The sequence below is a fragment of the Jaculus jaculus genome, chromosome 1, assembly GCF_020740685.1.
Source record: "Jaculus jaculus isolate mJacJac1 chromosome 1, mJacJac1.mat.Y.cur, whole genome shotgun sequence".
In the NCBI taxonomy this organism is placed as follows: Eukaryota; Metazoa; Chordata; class Mammalia; order Rodentia; family Dipodidae; genus Jaculus; species Jaculus jaculus.
In genome coordinates this window covers 144,845,695-144,867,902 of record NC_059102.1, presented here as the reverse complement: position 1 = coordinate 144,867,902, position 22,208 = coordinate 144,845,695, and the positions used below count along the sequence as shown (strand labels likewise).

Genomic DNA, 22,208 nt, shown 5'->3' with positions numbered 1-22,208 from the left:
AGAACACGGTTTCTTGAAAACTCTATACATTTTATACTTTTTATCAATATTATAGTTTCTTTATTTTACAAAACGCCCTAAAGGGAATTCTGGTAAATGACGGCCAGGTTGCCAGACGACACCAGAGGGCGCCCATGGCAGAGCAGGCCCAAGTAATGGGTAGTAGGGGGCTCTCAACAGACGGGCTGAACCCCGGTATCCTGCAGTTCTTGAAGGGCTTTCAGGGCACAGGGGCCAACCTGGGCTCCAGTCAGCCCCATCCTGTCCTCCTCTTGCTGGATAGTGCGTGGCTGGGTGAAAGTGAGGGGGGTTGGGGTGAGGAGAGAGAGAGAGAGAACCTCTCCCTTCCCAAGCGGGAAGTCAGAGCTGAAGGAGAGGTGGTACTGGTTCAATGCCCGCGTTTTACAGATGGGGAAACTGAGGTCCAGAGGGACAGAGCCTTTGCTCCAAGGGCCCCTGCATTAATTTCCTTTGCGTCTCTAACTCTCAACCTGCCTGGCACACTGCAAAGGCGCCTCGCACTTCCCTAGGAGTCAGATGTGGGATGACAGCGACCGAAAGGAAACCAGGGCCTAGAAGGAGCAGGTCTCTCCGAGTCTTGGCTGCCTGCCCTTGGGTCCCAATCGTTCCCTACTCCCAAGGTCGTTCCCTTGACGCCGGACACATCAGAACACCATTCCCGGGAGACAGAGAGGGCCCCCCCTCCATTCCAAACTACGGGGCTTTCTTTGGGGTTCGCTGAGGTCCTTCGAGACCTGCATTCCCTTCCCCTGCCACTCACGAGAAAGAGAGAGAGAGAGAGAGATGGCCGCTGGGCGAACAGCTCTACAGAAGGGAGACTCCGGGTTCGGGCCGGGCCAGGGGGACCCCTCTCTCAAGAGGAGGTGACCGGACAAATCGCACTAGGGGGATATCGCCCTCCAGCGACCTCACCTGGGAGACGAGGCAACAGTGTGCGCCAGGGGTCATTTCCGGGGCGCACTCATCTGCGGCGCGCGCGCACGCGCGCAGGACCTCGGCGGAGGCGCGCCCCCGCCCCCACCGCGGGGAGGAGGCGCGGGCGCGCGGCGGCGGGGGGGAGGAGGGCCGGGCCGGGCGGGCGCGCGCCCGCGCTCACAGCACCATGGCGGGCAGGTGGTGCGTGGCGGCGGCGGCGGCGGCGGCAGCGGCGGCGGCGGCGGCGGCGAGCGCGGGCGCGTGCGCGTGGGGCGCGGGCAGCGCGGGCGAGTGCGCCTGCAGCGCGGCGCTGGGCGGCCGGTGGCGCGCGCTCTTCTGGTGCGCGCGCAGGCCGGCCAGCTGCGAGTAGGCGCTCTGGCACACCTGGCACTTGTAAGGGCGCTCGCCCGTGTGCAGGCGCACGTGGTTGCGCAGCGTGGACGACTGGCTGAAGCGGCGGTTGCAGAAGCGGCACACGAAGGGCTTGTCCAGCGTGTGGATGCGCATGTGCGAGCGCAGGTTGCTGCGCGAGTTGAAGCCGCGGTGGCAGATGACGCAGCGCATGCGTCCCGCGGTCCCCGCCGCCGCGTCCGCGGGGTGGAAGTCCTCTGGTCGCGCGGGCGGAGCGCGGGGCCGATGGGGGTTGCGGGGGGAGAGAGAGATAGCACCCGGTTAGAACCCACGCAATCCGCCGCCTCGCGCGCTTCCCTCCCAGGCCCTGGGAACGCAGCCGGGCCCTGCGCGCGGCCCTGGCGGTCAAATAAGACTTGAACCTAGGGCTAGAAAGATGGCTCAAGTCTTCCGGACAGGTTCAATTCCCCAGGACCCACGTAAAGCCAGAGGCACAAAGTGACACATGTGTCTGGAGTTCGTTTGACGCGAAAGAAGTACTTAGTGTGTCCATACTCGCTCTCTCCCGCAAATAAATAGATACAGTGTGTATGTGTGTGTGTGTGTTCTTTTTAAAAAAGTTTTTCGAGGTAAGGTTTCACTCTAGCCCAAGCTGACATGGAATTCACTATGTAGTCTCAGGCTGGCTCGAACTCACGGCTATCCTCCTACTTCTGCCTCCTTTCTGGGATTAAAGGCGTGTGCCACCACTCCCAGCTAATTTTTTTTTTTTAAGGCTTGGATTCTAGGACTGGAGAGATGGCTTAGCGGTTAAGCGATTGCCTGTGAAGCCTAAGGACCCCGGTTCGAGGCTCGATTCCCCAGGACCCACTTTAGCCAGATGCACAAGGGAGGCGCATGCGTCTGGAGTTTGCAGTGGCTGGAGGCCCTGGCGCGCCCATCCTCTCTCTATCTGCCTCTTTCTCTGTCTGTCGCCCTCAAACAAATAAAAAACAAAAGACTTGGATTCTAGATCGTCCCTAGACAAAGGAGCAAGAACGGAATTTGGCGACACAATCCTGGAAAACCTCAGCTTTCTTATGTGAAAGAGGGGAACCCACTACTATCTCTTCTTTGCAAGATGATCCGAAAACCTAACTTCTGTGGCAAAGTTTTTTTCTGTGCTAAGAAGCTGTGTCTGTCTTAGTCCAGATAAGAAAAGCTCCTGGGTCATAGTAGATCCAGCCATAAAAGGTAACAACTAGGACCCCTACCTCAGCGTTGGGCATGGTGGTGCATACATTTTATCCCAGCACTCGGTAAGCTGGGGATGCTGTGAGTTCTAGGCCAACTTGGACCTGAGTGAGACTACTTTGAAGCAAGACAAAAAAAAAACAAAAAACAACCCTTTCGTTTATTCATTGAACTCACTGCCCACTCTACCAGGAACCACTGTACCACCATTTTCTCATCCCCATAATGGAGGTAATAACAGCATTCAGAGAAATCGATATTTATAAAGCAAGGAGCTGCAAAGAAAGGACTCCGTAGTTCATGGGCCTGAGGCTGGTCCTCTAAAAATAAGAATAATCAAATTTCACAGGGTTTTTTAGGGCCCCCAGGGGGCGATGCTCATCAGTGGTTTTCATTTCTTACCCAAGAGAATCAGTCAGCCCAGCACTCGGCAGGGCGTGGGTCTTGAGCACCAGTGTCCTCTAACGTGATGGCATGAGTCCCCAGTACCCACAGGCTTTTTCTGCCCTCCCTCCATTCAGCGGGTAGAGCAGATTCTCTCTGCGAGGTCCTGTCCCAGGAAGAGTGACAGACCCTTCATAGCTGTCAGGGGACTTAGATCATCTTAGCCAACACCTTTCCTTTACAGAAGAGGAAACAGGCATAAAGCTGCTCTCAAGATGGCACAGCAGAACTAGAACTCAAGACAGGTTCCTGCTGCCCTGCCCAGTTCTCCTGCCACCCTCCAGTTCTTGGGTTTCCTCATGTGCCACCATACAACCTACTCTCTTCCACCCAGGCTCCAATTGTGCTGGCTGCACTGGGGGCACTGCCCCATTGGATCAGTAGATCCCATCTGTTCGATAATACTGGGAGTTGAACCAGGGTCCTGAGAGTCCAGGAGGCTCTGACCGCCCCCCCCTCCATGGTTTTTTGTCACCATGACTCCTCCTCCCCACAGGGAATACCTACCATGCTTGTTTTTCTTTTGCTCCTCTTCCAGCCCTGGCACACCCGGGATGCCAAGGAAGGTGTTGTGTGAGTTTCCATACCACACCAGCAGTTCCTGGTCCGGAGGGATCATCTGCAGGGAGGGAAGCAAGAGAGAGGTCAGGGCAGTGACAGCTGGCGGCAGAAGGCAGGGGATGTGGTTCCAGGCTGTGCTCTGAGAAAGATGTGGGTCCATTTCCACTGAGCTATCCAGGATGAGATGGATGCCTAGACATGGAAAACCCCAGAACTTCACCCCTGCCCAGGTCTTCTCATCACTTCTGTCCTTGCTCCACCACACAATAGTGTCCAGGCTGACAGCCACACGACAGAAGCCTCTCAGCAAACAGAAGTAACGGACGATGGAAAGCTAGAAACTTACCCCAAGGAACCGAGTCAGCCAGCCCTCAGGGCCACAGGGCCAGATGTTTGTAAGGTGCGTGGGCTGTGGGACACCCTGTAAGTGCCTGGCTATACCCTGCCTGATCATGTTCTGGAAACATCTCTTATCCCAAGCGCCCACAAGCAGCATCAAGCTGCATGTGCTTCCTTCTCCAGCACAGGTCTCTGTATGACCCCATGCACACTGCAGATACTAAAAAAGAAATGTAGAGATTGACAAATTCCTCTATCTCTGGAAACACTGGGAAACAAGGCCTTAAACAAAATACCTCACCATGTCCTAGGTCTACAACCACAGCGGATGACGGAGCTCAGCTGCTCTCAGAGGAAGATTTGCTCCGGGGAAATGACAGCTATTGATCAGGAGAGTTTTGCAGTGACAATGTCGGAGCTCAGAATGCCTGCTCCCAAGGCCTTGCTGACCATAAACACCACGCATGCCAACGCATCCCATGGGGCCCTCTAGTGGAGAGCCAGTTACCTTTCCCAAGCAGGAGACTCTACAGGTCTTGGCCAGCTAGAGAGAGGATGGTGGTCTATTCCTATCCGTAAGCCTGGCCCCAAGCAGTGCTGGCCATGGCACCTGGGAATTACTATGTGAGGTTCCCAGAGAAACCCACACACCTTCTGCCAGCAGCTGCTTTGTTTTTTGTTTGTTTCAAGACAGGGTCTCACTCTGGCCCAGGCTGTCGTAGAATTCACTATGTAGTCTCAGGGTGGCCTTGAACTCACAGCGATCCTCCTACCTCTGCCTCCCAAGTGCTGGGGTTTAAAGGTGTGCCCCGCCACGCCCGGCCTGCTTTGTTTGTCTGATGGGTTCTCTTTCGCTTGAAGCCCAAGACTTCACATAGGATTCCACCCAAGGGTGTCTGGAACCACCCCAGAGTGGAGCCCGGGCCTCTTTCCTTCTGTTGGGGTCTGGCTCTAAAGAGCCTTGCCACATGCACAGAGAATCCTTGGGCTCACTGTGACTTCCTTTCATAAGCAGAGCCCAGAAGACCCTCAGAGCATCCACAGCCTGTGCTTGACCCAAAAAGGACCGGGAGCAAGAAGAGGACAGGGGCAGGAAGGTTTAGGTACCTTGACAACTGTCATCCTTTTCAGACTCATTCTGGGGCCACCATGGCCTTCCCACAGACAGATGGCCCACAGGACATCAGAGCAGCCCAGGAGCAGTGTGTGACAAAATTCAAAATGCCACACTGACTCCAGAGGAAGGGTTTGAGTATGCGAAAGGCCAAGTGCCACTCCTGAACCCCAGGAAAATGAGGCAGCACCTCAAAGAAAGCAGGCAGGCTAGGATCTAGCGCAGCAGAAAAAAGTCCTTGGAGCCTCTCTGGTCATTCACAGATATGGTTACCATCCCAGGGATGGAGCTGGAGGACTGCCCTTGAGAAGCCAGAGGTTTGTGAACCCCTCAGGAAAAGTGGGTGATGAACACAAGTATTTAAGGTATGTATTGGCCCACAAGCCACTCTACAAGATGGTGCAGATGGTCCCCCATGTCACAGAGTCGATGCATGATCTTAGACAAGTCATTTGCTCCTCTAAGCTTGCGTCTTCAAGTGAGGGAGTCAGAGAACACTATTTTTTTTTTTTTTTTTTTGTTTTTCTGAGGTAGGCTCTCACTCTGGTCCAGGCTGACCTGGAATTAACTCTGTCATCTCAGGGTGGCCTTGAACTCATGGCAATCCTCCTACCTCTGCCTCCCGAGTGCTGGGATTAAAGGCGTGCGCCACCATGACCGGCTTGAGAACACTATTTTTAAAGTCCCCAACTCTACAACTCTGATTGAAAATCACCTCCAACAATATCTCAACCATGGCTTCAAACCTCAGCTGAAGCCAGACATTAACAAATTGCCATTTCTTCTTTTACACACACTCACAAACACACATATTTGCAAGCAAAGAGTGTCAGACATATCAGGATCTCTCATCACTGTAAACGCTAGGCACATGTGCCACTTTGTGCATCTGCCATTATGCGGGTATTGGGGAATTGAATCCAGGTCATTCAGGGATGTTGAGGTCCACTAGGGCTTCCCATCTGCCAAGAGAGCTTGGATGGGTTGCCTCATGTAATGCAACCTGAGTTTCTCTTTCTTTTCTTCTTTCTTTCTTTCTTTTTTTTTTTTTTTTTTTGATTTTTTTGGTATTTTGAGGTGGGGTCTCACTTGAGCCCAGGCTGACATGGAATTCACTATGTAGTCTCAGGGCAGCCTTGAACTCATAGCAATTTTCTTACCTCTGCCTTCCAAGCTCTGGGATTGAAGGCGTGTGCCAACACGCCCAGCCAACCTGAGTTTCATAGCTGTAAAACAGAATCGTCCCTGTTTCACAGGCCTCTCTGAGTGATCGTTGCATCAGCAGGGCCACCGTTACAAAGCTCTGTGCACCATGAAAATGTAGAACACTCTGGTTCCTATCTTCCTCGACCTGCCAATCTGCCAGAGGAGTTGGCAATGATCTGGGCACTTTGAGCTCCCTGTAATCGAGCCCAAAGCACCTGCAGAGTGGCACTGGGCCACTGGCGGGGGAAACCCCAGGGTGGCAGGGGTCTTTGCTTTCTGTTACAATAAGAGCACAAGCTCGGGCTTCAGGATGGGGCTCGGGGGTAGAACACTTGCTTAGCAGGTGGAGGCTCTGGGTTTCATCCTAAAAAAAATAAATAAATAAAAACAGCACAGACTGGGCCTGAGTGCCGCAAGAATCCGAGCCCCATGCCAGTGCCTCCAAATCTGGACCCAGCTCCCCCAGGAAGGAACCCAGCTTCCAGTCCAGTTACAGGATGGACCCAGCCAACCCCAGATAATAGTGCCCTGTGTGGACATACCAGCCTATAGACATACATAATGGGATCCCAAAACTAAGCAACACTAGCGGCACTCTTTTCATTTCTTTCTTTTTAAAAATTTGTTTGACAGAAAGAGAGAGAGAATGAGCCCATCAGGACCTCCTGCTTTGCAAACAAACTCAAGATACATGCGTCACTTTGTGCATCCGGCTTTACATGGGTACTGGGAAATGGAACCCAGGCCTGTAGGCTTTGCAAGAAAGAGTCTTAAACCACTGAGCCATATCCCTTGCCCTGTTTTTGTTGTTTTGAGTAAGGAGATTACTGTGTAGACAGTCTTGGAACTCTCACTCTGTAGCCCAGCCTCGTCTTGAACTCATAATGATCCTCCTACCTCAGTCTCCAAAGTGCTGGGGATTACAGGGATGAGTCACTACACTGACTTGTATTTTTTTTTTTTTTTAATGAAGTACAGTCTTACTCTAGCCCACACTGTTCTGGAACTTTTTCTGTAGTCACAGACTGGCCTCAAACTCACAACAATCCTCCAACATCTACCTCCTCAATGCTGGGATTAAAGGCATGTGCCACCACGTCCAGCTGGAACTTTTTTTTTTTTTAATGCTTCATTGCTGGACGTGGTGACACATGCCCGTAATTCCAGCATTTGGGAAGTAGAAACAGGACAATCAGGAGTTCAAAGTCATCCTCAGCTACCTAGTAAGTTCCAAGCCAGACTGGGCTATGTGAGACCCCATCAGAAATAAAAAATAAATAAATAAACTCTCAGGGGTTGGGGATAAAGCTCTGTGGTGCAGCATCTGCCTAGCATGTGCAAGGCAATGAGTTTTTTTTTTTTTCTTTAAAAAATTTTTACTTATAGCCAGACGTGGTGGTGCATGCCTTTAATCCCAGCACTTGGGAGGCAGAGGTAGGAGGATTGCTGTGAGTTCAAGGCTACCCTGAGATTACATAGTGAATTCCAGGTCAGCCTGAGCTAGAGTAAGACCCTGCTTTGGGAAAAAAAAAAAAAAATTACTTATTTGCCATGTGTGTGTGTGTGTGTGTGTGTGTGTGTGTGCACATGCACATGCCAGAACTTCTTGCTACTGCAAACGCCAGAGCACTTGCATTTTGCTTATTTGGGTTGCTTGGATATTAAACCTGGGCTGGTAGGCTTTGCAAGCAGATGCCTTTATCTGCTGAGCCATCATCCCAGACCCAATAAATAATTTTTAATGCAAATCTTTTTAAAAATAAATAGTGATCCATAAAAGAACATATCTGAAAAAGCTGAGGCAGGAGAATCAAAAATTTGGGAGCAGCCTGTGTGGCATAATGAAATCTCATCTTAGAAATTAATAAATACAAATAAAAGAAGAGCTTCAGTGGACCAGTCATAGTGCAAGAGCCAATCACTTAGCATGTTTTTAAATGTTAAAAACAATTTTACTACCAAGCATGGTGGCTCATGCCTTTAATCCCAACCCTCAGGAGGCAGAGGTAGGAGGATCACTGTGAGTTTGATGCCAGCCTGGGAATACAGAGTAAATTCCACGTCATCCTGTGCTAGAGTGAGACCCTACCTTGAAAAAACAAAAACAGAATAATTGAAAATTAAGACAATGAACCTTTTATAAAAGCATAAGCATGCCATCACATAAATAATGAGAAATCACTCTCTCTTGTTCTGGGTGCCCAGCTGCTGGTTTTTTGTTTGTTTGTTTTGTTTTGTTGAGACTGAAAAAGAATGCTGATTTAAGCTTCACACAGAGTAATATGAAGGGACAATGTGACTTACATTTTTACAAGGTGCACGTAAGTTAAAAAAAAAAAAAAAGATGATCAGGGCTAGAAAAATGGCTTAGTGGTTAAGGCACTTGCCTGCAAAGCCAACCCAGGTTCAATTCCCTAGGGTCCACGTAAACCAGTGCATAAGGGGGCACATGCATTTGGAGTTCATTTGCAGTGGCTAGAGACCCTGGTGTGCCCATTGTGTGTGTGTGTGTGTGTGTGTGTGTGTGTGTCGCTTTCTGCCTATTTCTCTCTCTCAAATACATAAATAGAAATAAAATATTTAAAATAAAAATAAAAAATGCCAGGTGTGGTGGCGTACACCTTTAATCCCAGCACTCGGGAAGCAGAGGTAGGAGGGTCATGGTGAGTTCAATGCCACCCTGAGAATACATAGTGAATTCCAGGTCAGCCTGGACTAGAATGAAACCCTACCTTGAACACCCCCCCGCCCCGCAAATAAAATAAAAACAGCTGGGTGTGGTGGTGCACACCTTTAATCCCAGCACTCGGGAGGCAGAGGTAAGAGGATCGCCATGAGTTTGAGGCCACCCTGAGACTGCATAATGAATTCTAGTCAGTCTAGGCTAGAGTGAGACTCTACCTCAAAAAACCTAAGTAAATAAATAAATAAATAAATGATGATCATATAGTACTTGTGTAAATATACACACTTTAGGACAGGAAGTCTATGAAGTAAAACATACTGGAATTGAGAATAACACGGCTAGAGGCTATGGTGGAGGCCACATCACCTGCACAGAAAAGGGGAGCCGATTGTCCCTCTCCTCTTCAAAGTCTGAGACCAACACCCCCGCCCCCCCCGCCAACGTCTGATCTTCACTTGTGTCCAACGAACACCTGTGACGGAGACCGCGGAATCTGCAGCTTCTTTTCTGAGGTCCTGGACCTACTGTCCAGAGGATGCCGGGATCTTGTCAGCTGACAGCCTCAGCGCAGGGAACCAGCCACAGTCCTTGGCGGGCTCCTCACAGGGACTATTCCTGCTGACCGGCTGGCTGAGGCCAGGCTCTGCCCTTGGACTCAGAGAGTCTGAGTACCACAAACAAAACAAGCCCAAAGGAACCAATTCCCATACCATAAAGTGTACATCACCAGACCTAGGACAAAACATTAGCACCTGACTCTTGCTGACAATTCTCATGACCTCTCAACACATTACCCTTAACCTTCCCATTTTGCCCAGAAATTCTGTCCGGCTCCGCGTGCTGCACTTCTGTTATAGACAGGCAACGCATTTGTTTTCCTAATACAAATTCATGACACACCATTGAACATGCTCCCAGGAGGCTCTGATGCCCTCCCCTTCCCCATGTGGCACTGAGGCATATCCGTGTCATCTGGGTGAACATCAATTTCCATTGTGCACAGATGTCCTGACACACCAATTAATAGAGTTCCACAAACAGATATTGGCCAGGGAGGACACACGGCATGGTGGTCAGCACTCCAGCTTTGCAGCAGGCAGATTCATTCAAACCACAGCTCAGTGCCCTCCCAGAACCTTGCTTTCTTTTCTTCTTCCCCTGAGGTCTTGCTCTAGCCCAGACTATACTATGTAGTCTCAAGGTGGCCTCAAACTCTCAGTAATCCTTTTACCTCTGCCTCCAGGAGTATTGGGATTAAAGACATGCACTACCATGCCCAGCTTCTCTCTCGCTCTCTCTCTTTAAGGCAGGGTCTTACTCTAGTCCAGGCTGACCTGGAACTCAATCAGTAGCCCTAGACTGGCCTCAAACTCAAGGTAATCCTCCTACCTCAGCCTCCAGTGTCCTGGAATTAAGGGTGTGGGCCACCATACCCAGCTAATTTCTTTTCTTCTTTCTCTCTCTCTCTCTTTTTTTTTTTTTTCCGAGGTAGGATCTCTAGCTCAGGCTGACCTGGAATTCACTATGTAGTCTCAGGGTGGCCTTGAACTCACAGTGATCCTCCTACCTCTGCCTCCTGAGTGCTGGCATTAAAGGCATGTGCTACCACGCCCAGCTCTAATTTCTTTATTATAATGGGACTAGGGAACTGGAGTGTAGCTCAGCAGTAGAGCACTTATCTAGCATATATAGGGCCCTGGGTTTGACCCCAGTTCTGTGAAAATGAATAGATAAAATAAGACAAATCAGAGATGATAATAATAGAGAACACCTCACTGGGTTGAACACATTCTGTTTTAAAAGTTATGTTTGGGGAGGCTGGAGAGATGGCTTAGTGGTTAAGGCGCTTGCCTGCAAAGACAAAGGACCCAGATTCGACTCCCCAGGACCCATGTAAAGCCAGATGCACAAAGGGGTGCACACATCTAGAGTTCATTTGCAGTGGCCGGAAGCCCTGGTGCTCCCATTCTCTCTCTGTCTCTCTCTACCTGCATATTTCTGTATATATATCAAATAAATAAATTAAAATAAAATATTGAAAAAAAAGTTGTGTGGGTTTGGAGACATGTGTCAGCGGTTAAGGTGCTTATCTGCTTGGTGGCACACACCTTTAATCCTAGCACTCGGGAGGCAGAGGTAGGATGATCATCAGTAGTTTGAGGCCAGTTTGGGATTACAGAGTGAGTTCCAAGTCAGCCTGGACTAAAGTCAGGCTGTACCTTGAAACAAAAACAAAACAAGGTGGAGAGTGATTGAAGAAGACACCCAAAGCTGGCCAACACTGACCTCCATACATGTGCACTCACATATGTGCCCACATAATACATATACACATGCACACCACAAAAATATGCAAAAAAATATAAAAAGTTACATGGGGGCCTGGTGTGGTGGCACACGTCTTTAATCCAAGAACTTGGGAAGCAGAGGTAGGAGGACCGTCACAAGTTCAAGGCCACCCTGAGACTAAATAATGATTTCCAGGTGAGCCCCTACCTCAGAAAACCAAATATATATATGAAGTTAAATCATTGTGCTGGGCATGGTGGCAGGCATCTAAGCATAGCACTTGAGAGGCAGCTATAGGAAAATCACTGTGAGTTTGAAGTCAGCCTGGACTAGAGTGAGACCCTACCTTGACAAAAAAAAAGTTGCTAAGATCCTTTGAAAAGGATGACATCATTGTGCTGGCACATGGAAAATGTACCGCATGACATTTTTAATAACTGAGCTGGAGGGATTGCTCAGTAGTTAATGTGCTTGCTTACAAAGCCTAAGGACCAGGGTTCAATTCCCCAGTACCCACATAAAGCCAGATGCACAAAGTGGTAGGTGCACCTGGAGTTCCTTTGCGGTGGCTAGGCGCCCTGGCATGCCCATTCTCTCCCTCTCTCTTTTCTCTGTCTCTGCTTGAAAAATAAATAAATAAAAATATTAACAATGAGAACCACTCGTAGGCAAGGTCAAAAGGAAAATAGTGCTTTGTCCTCAGAGCCAAGAAAACAGAAGCTCTAGGAGAAATAAAAAGCTCAGCTGTCTGAAATGAGAAGGAAAGTGGCAGAAACAGTCTACATTTTAGAGCACAATGATTTGCCAAAAATAAAAGGTATGAGAAAGACAAAGGATTTTTCTTCCAGTTATAAAACTTAAAATTGTAATAACTTATTCCTCAAATATTTTTTTCTGAAGTGTTTTCTGGAAGAAGGTAAAAATCTTGCTTCCTGGCCCAGCCAGTTTTATTTTCCTGGAAGATCCCGGCCCTGTGGGTAACCCAGCACTTAAAGAAAGAGTTACTAGTTCAACATTTAATGCCCCCTCGCTATATGCTGAGCCCTTTGTAGAGATGCTTTTTGAGACACCCGAGGCAAGAGTAGCAGAAGCAAAACCAGCAGGCTGGCCCCAGGCACAACTTGTGAGCAAATGCAGACTCTCCTCCCCAGTGTTGAGAGTCCTATGTCTCCATTTTGAGATCTGTGGTTTTATGTCTGTGGAAAGTTCCAGTGTGTTCTGCTAGTTGAAGAAAGATGTCCTCTCCATGTTTTGGCAAGTAAGGAGTTACTGTTATGAAATTTAAATAGCACTTGTGAGTGGCAGAAAGATTAAGAAAACAGATCGTGGCAAAGGTCCCTCTCCTTGGCTAACCCCACACATGCACAAGACAAACAGCCGATTTATTCAAGATATCCCGGAGAGCAGCGTGGGTGAGAAACAATCTCTCTGGTCTAGCCCAGAAGGGCTATGCAAGCCCTGAGTTTCATCCTGCTCCAACCATAGTCACACACAAACATAATTTAAGCAGAGTTCTGACATTATGACAAAATAGTTTAAGAAAATGGGTATCATGAAAAATGTGCCCAACGTCACTTATGAAAAGTAATTCCAGGGCGTTTTGTGTTTCATTGTCCTTCACTTAACAGTCCCTTTTTTTTTTTTTTTTTTTTTGGTTGTTGTTGTTGGTTTTTCAAGGTAGGGTTTTGCTCTAGCCCAGGCTGACCTGGAATCCTCAGGGTAGCCTCAAACTCACATCTATCCTCCTACCTCTGCCTCCCAAGTGTTGGGATTAAAGGCGTGTGCCAGCACACCCGACCCTCCTTTATTTGTTTATTTTTTAAGGTCGGGTCTCATTCTAGTCCAGGCTGGCCTAGAACTCACTCTGTAGTCCCAGACTGGTCTCAAATTCACAGCAATCCTATCTCTGCTCCCCGGGGGCTGGGATTAAAGACGAGTGCCATCATGCCCAGCTCTCAAACAGTCCCTTCTGAGCAGGCTTGTGGACACTGATAGTCACATAAGAGGTAACCATACCACACAGCTATGTGTTATTTATATGTTGTATGTAATATATATGTGATGCTATTATCAACTTGAATTACTGAAAAGAGATGAACTCTTCTAACCATACAGATTCTAACCCCTCTCTGGAATCCTGTTATCTTCTCTTTTGACTTGCATTTCTAGATAAATGTCTATGCAAGTATCTTGACCCTACTTTGATGCATCCAGTACAATGAGGTTCAGGGGCGTGTGTGTGTGTGTGTGTGTGATCTTGCACAAAAGGGACAGCTGAGTGTGTCCCCCCCCCCATTGCTAAGTTTGGAGGAGAAGTATGTGGATGTGGTAACGGGTGCATGTGTGAGAGAGAGCCTGAGATGTGGGGAGGTACAGTGCTGAAGATGGGGTTCAGCTATACCTAAAGCCAATTCTAGAAGAAGACAGTTAGATGGTTAAAAGAGTTGCCTTGGTCCTTCCTGGGTCACCTTTGGTGCCAACCTGACACCTCTCAGGCACCATTGCACTCCCAAACTCCCGCTTACTTCCTGGTCCTCCTGGGTCCACCCCTTGGCTGGGACCCAGGCCCAGGCAAAGGCCATCCTGTTGTCATCCCTGCCAGAGTCCTCGGGGCCAGCTATTCCGAAATAATAGGACTCTACTCCCTCTGGTCCCAGAAACTATCTGGCGCAAGCACCTCAGAGGGTCTCACCTGAGACCCAGTTGAAGTCTCAAATGAAGGAAGTACAGAAAGGGAAGTGGCTCCCTGGCCTCGAGGCATTGCCAGGCCACTTCTACAACTCAACTAAGCCCCAGGCCCTTCTCCCAAGGGACCTTCCCTCCTAAGGGACCAAAGGCGCAAGGTCCAGGGCAGTGTGGTGTCACCTGTCTCTCTCCATCTACCACCTCTCACAGCACTCAGGGTCAGCTTCCCACATGCCTGAGCCAGATGCAGAACCCAAATGCCCAACAAGGGCTGCTCTCCAGATAGAGCACTGCTGCTGTGCCCCACCCAGGGACTGCCACTGCTCTGCTTCTTCTGAACACCAACATCCTCCCTAACACATGCACCCTGGGCAGGATCCGTCCTCTGCCATCCCCAGACACTTCCATCTTTTCTGCCTCTGTCCAGCACCTCCTAACAGCAGCTGGCCTACTTTCCACCCTGAGGTCCTGGCTCGGGCTTAGCTTTCACTCCCCTCAAAAGACTCCCAGCTGGGGCGCCTTTAATCCCAGCACTTGACAGGCAGAGGTAGGAGGATTGTTGTGAGTTCGAGGCCACCCTGAGATTACATAGTGAATTCCAGGGCAGCCTGGGCTAGAGTGAGACCCTACCTCGAAAAACAACAACAGCAAAAGAAAAACACCTAAACAAACAAACAAAAAAGACTTCCAAACAAGACAGGATCCAGTATGCACCCTTCCACCCCCTTGCCTTTTCCTCGCTTCTCTGAAGGCACATGGCACAGCCATTAATGCTAACATGTTCCCCAGAGGCTTGGTAGGGGCTCCAGAGCCGCCTGTCACCAAGGGAGGCCCAGTTTTGTGTCTGTGCACTGTGGATGAACTATTGTGGTGCAGATCTAGCATCTGAACAAGGCCCGGCACACAGTGAGCTATCGCTGAGACTAGAGTTGTGAACCCCGTACCGCCGGGCTCCACGCATGCCCAACACCAGAAGATGTGCTGCTAAACTGCCAGGGGCACACTGCTCCTCACAACCGAGGGCCTTCCCTCCCCCATCCTGCTCTCTGTATCCCTCTGCCTGCTCTACCTTCCATCAGCTGCCGGGATCTCCTTGCTGAGATGTGAGTTACAATCGCAATGACATCAAGTTGCAAGCTCTAGCCTCTCTGATCCGTAACCGAAACTTGTTGCAGGGCACGCTCCTGGCATCCCTGGCACATAAGCCTCCGTCCTATGTCCAGGCAGGGCTGTCTGGACCAGCATCAATGCCTCTCTGTCCACCACGGTTCCAGGATGCAATTGTGAGGCACATCTCCCCACGAAATGCCCCCACGCATCCTTACAATACAGTAGACACACACACACACCTCAATGGCCTTGTAGAAGATGCTGGTGCCGATCTGGACCACCTCCAGGTTCTGCTCCTGCTCGTTCCGTGCACACTTGATGTAGGTCATCCAGCTTCGGTGGTCCTCCTGACTAGCATCAATGAAGTAGCGGACTGTGCCATCCTCATTGAACACCTAGACAGAGGTGGAAGCAGGGACCTGGTGAGGCAGAGCTGTGCTACATATGTGGCCCAAGCCAGACACATCTATCCCCGTACTCCCCATTATCCTAACAGCCTAGGAACTGGATAAAACTATTATCAGCTTTGCTTCCCAGCTGAGGAAAGGGAAGCTAGGGGGTGGAGTGGCTTGCCCGAGGCTAGCTGGCTGAAAGTGAAATAGGGAATCAGTCTCCTGGGCCCCATGGGCTCACCTCGATGGACTTTCCACCCCCAGAAGAAAAGGGTCTTTGATGGATCACGAACCGGACAACCTGGCTTCTGGTCGGCTGTTCTGGGGGTAAGAGGTGCTTCCCCCAGAGCAGTGGGGAGCAGTGGACAGCACTTCAGAGAGGGATTTAAGAGAGTGAAAGGGGAGCTAGCTCACAGTGATCCTCTGGCTTGATCTAAGCCCCCTTGTGGGAGCTGCTGCTCAGAGGTCAAACTATACCCCAACTTCCTGATTGAGCACCAACCGGAAGATAGCTACTGACCCAGGGCTTCAACGGATGGAGAAGGTAAAGTCAAGAGAGACCCTGGAAGCAGCCCTCTGCTCCCTTCCCTGGCTCCTGTGAGCCACTGCACGGTTGTCACATTGGGGCCCTCCAGAGTCTTCCAGGCGGGGGTGCTGGGGGAGGGAAATGAGACTGGGAAAGATTTGTGCCATCTGGCCTTGATGGATGCCTAGGTCTATAGGGGAAGGGCTCCTGGAAGAGCTATTGCAGCAGGATTGGCTTTGGCCTAAGGGGCACCTTCCCTGGCATCTGGCACTGCAGGGCTGGGGTAGGGACAGGAGGCCAGGACAGAAGCCTCTGGGACCTCAGTTCCTTCTGTAGAACGGATGTGACAACTGATAGGGCTGCCAAGATAATCTCACAGGTTGAAGAAGGTGGGTTGCAGGATGCTGTCCTTGAGGGGCCTCTGCGTCAGGGGTGAGAGCAGCGAGGCAGCGAGCACGGGGTGGGGGTGGCCTTACGAGGTTCCCCTCTAAGCTACTCAGGTCACTCAGTTCACTGACACGACCAGCACTGGTCCTTTTGGATGACATTTGATCCGGGTCTGGATAGCTTAGAAGCACCGGGCTTGCATCTTTGCAGCCTCACCTCAACCCCAGCTCAGCTCCAAAGGGCTTCCCTTCCTGCATCTGTGCTCTAGGGGAGACTGTGAATAGCTAGGAGTGAGCTTCCCAGACTGGCCATCAGGACCTCTCGGCAGGCACCATGACCCCTCTAGATTCCCACGCCCTCATCTGTGAAGTGGGGCCGACAGTTCTGTTTGCTAGATAGAGTTGGTGGAAGCAAGGATAACTAGATTCCCGTCCCCCCCCCCCCCAAGGCACTGTGAATGGCACTGTAAGGTTAAACTTCCTGGCAGAGAGAGAGAGAAAAAAAAAAAAAAAAAAAGCTCCAGGAGTCAGGGAGTCATAACGTCTCGCCTCAGGGAGTGTCCAGACCTCCAATGGCCACAGCTACCGGTTGCCAGTGTCCTTCATGCCCCAGTGGGTGCAGCTCTCTTCACTACTCCTGAGGCCCTCTCCACCAGCCCTGGCGTACCTCCCACATCAGGTTGTTGTTTTTGCAGATATCCACGTGCTCTGGGGCAATGACCCGGCCAGTGAAGGGGCCCATCTCCGTGCCCGCCTTGATCCAAGTCTTGGAGAAGATGCCAAGGCCCTCGCCAGGGATGGAACTCTGAGCGATGATCACCTCCACAGGCAGCACCAAGCTGGACAGCTTCTGTACTTCTGTGGGGGAGGGAGGCGGAGGAACTCTGTCAAACCAACCCGGAGGAGGCCTGGCCCTGCCCTTCCCATTTAGGACCCGCCTGGGTCCTGCCCCAGTGCAGGCAGCCTTCCCCAGCTTTGGACGATCTCTTCATTGAAGGTATTTGTGGGCACCAGCAGTTGCTTAGTAATGTCTCTTCGCAACTCAGGACCCTCCTTGTCCACCAAAGCCAGTAATGTGTGATTCCTTCCTTCCTTCCGTCCTTCCTCCTTCTCTTGTTTGTTTGTTTTTCTTTTTGAGGGGCTACTGGGGAGCAAATCCAAGGCCTTGCGCGCATGAAGCGCTCTATCCCTAGTGCCCTTGGTACTCATCTCTGCCTGAGGATTTTGAGTCCATCCATGAATTCACAAAACCTTCACGGCCTTCCTACCCTGGGAAAGTTTAAGACCCAGCTAGCCGACCACAGCGCAGTGAGTTTATGCGCGAAGAAACTGAGGCCAGGTCTGGCAGGAAGGTAACGTCCAACCCGGGGACTCTCTCACTCATCCCGATCCGGGCTTCTAGTACTCACTATTTCGTTCCTGCATGGAGCACCCACTTGGGGCCCCCAAACCTAGAGACGGATCTCCTGCGCTGAGGGTCCCACGGGTACAAAAGGAAATACTTGCTGGGCTCAGTGCTCTGGGGGGTGACCGGGGGACACTGGGGTCCCTCTGCGCTTCCAGGCTCTAGGGTGCCAAGGGAAAGCGGCAACCCGGTCAGACGAGCTCTGAAGAAGTGGCCTCTGAGCGAAGAAGAGCTCGCGGCCCCCAGCGGGTCCCCCCCTACCCCGCGGGGCCTCCCTGGCAGGGGTGGGAGCGGCGAGGCGCCCAGGGGCGGCCTCCATGTCTTACAAGGTTCCCCTCTAAGCTACCTGGGAAAATACCCAGTGAGCAGGCTGGCTGAAAGGGGGGGTTAAACGGTGTCCATTTCGGCGCAGTCCGCAATTTGTCACGCTGTTAAAGCGATCGCATTCATTCGGCTCCATTCGAAAGAAATTGCTAATTCTAAATTCATTAGCCCTGGAAGAATACCGTAGCAGTAAATTGTAGCTCAATGCGGAGGGGACTTGTTTAAAAGGGGCCGAGGAATCCCCTTACAAAGAGGGGGGGTGGTGAGATGGTTGACATAGCGTGAATGGAAGTGGAATTAGTCTTCACGGTAAATTAAGAGAGGAACAGCGGTCGTAAAGGAAGAGAGGGCGACGCGCAGAGATGCCAGCGCCGGGGAGAGATATTGTTCGCGGGTTGATGAATGAGGAATAAGAACTTGAGACATCTTAAAGAAAAGAAACTTTTCTCGCTCGCTCGCTTTTCTCTCCCTCGCTCTCTGCGGCTTTTTCTCCCGGCCTGCCCGCCCTCTGCCCCCCTCCGCGGCCCTGCCCCCCCCCTTTTTTTAAACTTCTTGGTTTAAGTGGGAACTTTCTCGGGTCAAGCCCAAGTTAACCAAATGAATTTAAAACCCCCCTTTTTTTTTTTTTTTTTGAATCAATTGCTATCACACGCCTAGTAAGGCTTGAAATTGCCGGAACCCGGCAGCTCTAGGAGGAGGAGGAGGAGGAGGAGGGTGGGCTGGGGAGAGGCCGGCGCAGGGTCGTGGGGTCGCTGGGATCCGCTCCTTCTCGGCAAAGCTCGCTGCTGGCCGAGCTGTCCTGCTCGCCCTGGCCGTGACTGCTATCATCAGGCCGAGTCGGAAATGAGGCTCCCTGAGTTGATCGGGAGCCCTCGGGTTCAGAGCAGCACCCCCAGGCCCAGTATCCTCCGCAGTATCCCGGGCAGTGCCAGCCTGGGAACGGGGTGTGAGTGTTTGGAGGGAGAAGGGGTAGGGCTGCCGGGAGCGGGGAACCGGGGCCAGCCCCGACGGCTGCGGCTCACCTCCCGAGAAGGACTGCGCCAGGACCTCGGCGGTGAAGGCCGTCTTGGGGCTGGCGTGGTGGCTCTTGTCCTCGAGCAGCTGCTCGCCCAGCACGTTGCGCCATCGTCCGTACAGGAAGCTGTGCAGGATGTCGGAGGTGATGACCTCGGCCAGTGCCAGCCCTGGCGCCTTCAGCCCCGTTTTGAGCACCAGGGCTTCGGCCGGGAGCACGGAGCCCATCATGGGCCACCCAGGGCTCGCCGCCGGCGCCGGGGAAGGATGGCTTGGGTGGATTCGGGGAGGTGCGAGGACGAGAGGGACCCGAAGAGCGAGAGGAAAAAGGGCTTTGACGCGGGAGGAGGAGGAGGAGGAGGAGGAAGAGGAGCTGGGGGAGGACGCAAGAGGGAGCTGGGTGGTGAAGGGGTGGCTGGGAGGAAAGGGAAGGAGGGGGAGACGGGAGGGGAAGGATAAAAAAAAAAGGAAAGAGAGAAATCTGCAGAGGTGGCAGAAGCGGTGCGGAGGTATGGAGAGCCGCGGGTGGAGACCGAGGCGGGTGTGGGGGTGCGGGGTAGGTGGGAAGTGGGAGGTGGGTGGCTGCAGAGAAACGCCGACTAGGGGGCTCTCGGACGTGCACTCGCCTCTTGCACACCCAGCCGGGACCGTCCTCCCCTTGGCAAAATCTCAGCGCCTTTATAGGAGCCGCAGTGACCCTCCTAATTGGTTATTAATGACCCCCTGACGTCGGAGGACAGACTTGTACCCGGCCAGGCTCGAGGGGCGGGGGCGCGCGGACGGCTCAGAACACAGTCCCCCTCCGCCCCTCCCTCCCCGGCTGTCCTTCCTCCCTCCTCTTCCTCCTCCTCTCCCCGTGGGAAGCGCAAGGCAGGGAGGGCGGCTCAGCCCGGGGCCTGGAGAGGAGGGGTTGGAAAAGGGGAGGGGACACTGCAAAGCTCTCTCCGGACTCCGGGGACTAGACTAGGCGGTTGGGGACGCCAGGTCTGGGGCTTCTTGCTACCCCCCCCAACAACCCGGGCTCACTTGTCCCAAGCAAGACCCCCTCTCACTACCCGGCCCCGACAGCCCCTCATCGCCCCTCGGCCGCCAGAGCTGCCCGCAACGCGCTCACTTTCCCGGCCAGGCCCCGGTACGCTTGTCTTTTCCCGGCCTGGCATTCTTTGAGGCTCCACGCCCAAGGCTGCGATAGCCACCTGGAGCCCGCAGCTCCGGCCCTGGCCACGCAGATCTCCAGCGCAGCGGACGGCGCCACCTAAGCCTGCGCTTCGCTTCAAACGGGCCTCTCCAACAGCTCTGCTCGCTGAGCCGCGGGGGCGAAACTTTCCACGGCACCCAGGGCTACAGCGGCCGGACCCCCAGACCCCCGGGCGCCGTCGGAGCCGGATCTTGCAGGAAATGCCCTGGCCGGGGACAGGGGGATGCGTCCGGAGGGTCCCATCCCTAGGAGGGCTAAGATGGGAGGGGAGAATCCGAAAGGCTGATCGAAATCCACACTGGTTCCCAAAGGTTTTTCCTGTGGGATACCGAAAGCCCTAAAGGGGGGGTGTTTCTGAACCCGTCTTGGGTGGGAACGTCAGGGACCCAAAGCCAACGCCTTCAAAACTGCAGGTAGCAGCAGACTCCGCTGCTGGGCTCTGCTGGGGAATCCAGCTTCTGAAAGCCGCACCCTCCGCCAGCTTCAGGCGTTCCAAGCTCCCAGTTCTCATTCCTTCTCTTCCGTTCCCTTCTTCTCTCCCTTTGCCTCATTTCCAGTCTTACCCCACTTCTGTACAATCTTTTCAGGGTATCACCACGCTCCAGCTCATTCCGTTTCCAGAAACAGCGGCTGGGTTGGGAGACAAGATGTAAGACCAGGGCTTCCTGTAGGCATTGCTACCTCCCAGGTTTAGCTTCAAACCTCCTACTTTAGCTCTAGACACATCACTTAGGGGTTGTGGGGCACGATAATGAGACGCACAAGTCCGATTAACTGCCAAAGTCCTTAGCCCTCCCCGCCTGTGTGGCGGCAATTTCAGACCGTTCTGTGGAAAGGTGTTCTGAGCCCGCGGGTTTAGGCTCCTGAGTTAGGTCTCCACTGGACAGCAAGGACTTTCCCTCCAGGTCTTCTTCAAGGGTGAAGGGTCAGCCGCCTGGTCTCCCACAAGCCAGACCTATTCCAGTACCCCTTAGGAAAGAACCTTTCCCACCACCATCTGGCTAGCCCTAAGCCTGCCTCACTCTTGGTAACCACGGATCCCAGGTCCGCGCGCTCCCAAATCTGGGGCCAGCGGCCTCTGGCACACTCGGCCGGACAGTTAGGAAGGCAGCAGTAGGATGCCTTTAGACGTCGAGCGCCCTCGGAACCCAAGGGAGGGTATACCCGGGAGAACGCGGGACCACCGAGCAGGGCGCCAGCAGAGGGCAGAGCAGCTGAGGAGCGAGCACCGGGCCGGTGGGTTAGGCTTCCAAAAACTCCGCTCCGGTGCACATGCCGCCAGCAAGTGACACCGGCGGGCGGAGGGTTCGAATCTTGAGGAGAATGGAATGCAGTGGCTGGTGGCAAGGGAATCTGACTGGTTCCGAGGCTTGTCTTCTACGAAGACTAAGCGGAGAGGAGAATTTGTTGGAGCAGAGGAGCCTGACATCCATCGGGAAGCAAAACTAGGCGCCCTGAGCTCAGCTCGCAACCCCGAAGCCTAACCGGTCTCCTACCCGGAGACCAACGCGGGTCGAGGGCTGCCGGGAGTCCTTGGACGGTTTTCCTCGCTGAGCCTGAAGTGTTCCCCTCTGCAATGGTTCGGGTTGGACTGTGAACTGGGTTTTCTGTCCCCTTCGTTTCTCTTTGGGTTAGGTCACCATTCCCCGGAAATCTTCCAGGGTTTGGTCAATTCCCACGTCACACCCCACTGAGAAAAGGCCTCCTAGATCCCCCCACTCCTGCATTCCTGGGGCTTAGCATTTGGGTCCCCGACCCTAGCTCTAGGTCAGAAGGTACAAGGACTACATAGGCTGGGTCCGTGACCAGGGGCGCTCCATTCTTGTGCCCAAAGACCCGCAAACCTGGGAACGGGCTACTCCCCAGGTGAGACAGAGCCCCGGACCACCTCCAAGATGGGGTGCCCGCGGACCTCCGGCGGCGTCGACGCTTCGCTTTGCATTTCAGCTTCTGACCTAGTGGCACCTGGACGCACATCCCAGGAAAGCGGAGCCCTGTAAGCAGCACTC

General features: G+C 52.6%; 1 protein-coding gene across 1 annotated transcript; it reads right to left on the bottom strand.

The window, feature by feature from the left end:
* Positions 1-1,113: 1,113 nt before the first annotated feature.
* Positions 1,114-19,232, bottom strand: Prdm12 (PR/SET domain 12). Its single transcript, XM_012952004.2, has 5 exons — positions 19,010-19,232; positions 16,926-17,116; positions 15,194-15,349; positions 3,472-3,583; positions 1,114-1,544 (listed from the first exon to the last, which is right to left on the bottom strand). The coding sequence occupies exons 1-5, from the start codon at positions 19,230-19,232 to the stop codon at positions 1,114-1,116; spliced, it is 1,113 nt and encodes a 370-aa protein (XP_012807458.2).
* Between the last annotated feature and the right edge of the window lie 2,976 nt (positions 19,233-22,208).

Coding starts and splice junctions, on each gene's coding strand:
- Prdm12 (XM_012952004.2), bottom strand. CDS start 19,232: ATGATGGGCTCCGTGCTCCCGGCCGAAGCCCTGGTGCTCAAAACGGGG. Junction 15,350..16,925: donor ACAACAACCTGATGTGGGAG/GTACGCCAGGGC, acceptor ACCTCTGTCTAG/GTGTTCAATGAGGATGGCAC. Junction 1,545..3,471: donor GCAAAAGAAAAACAAGCATG/GTAGGTATTCCC, acceptor CCGCGCGACCAG/AGGACTTCCACCCCGCGGAC.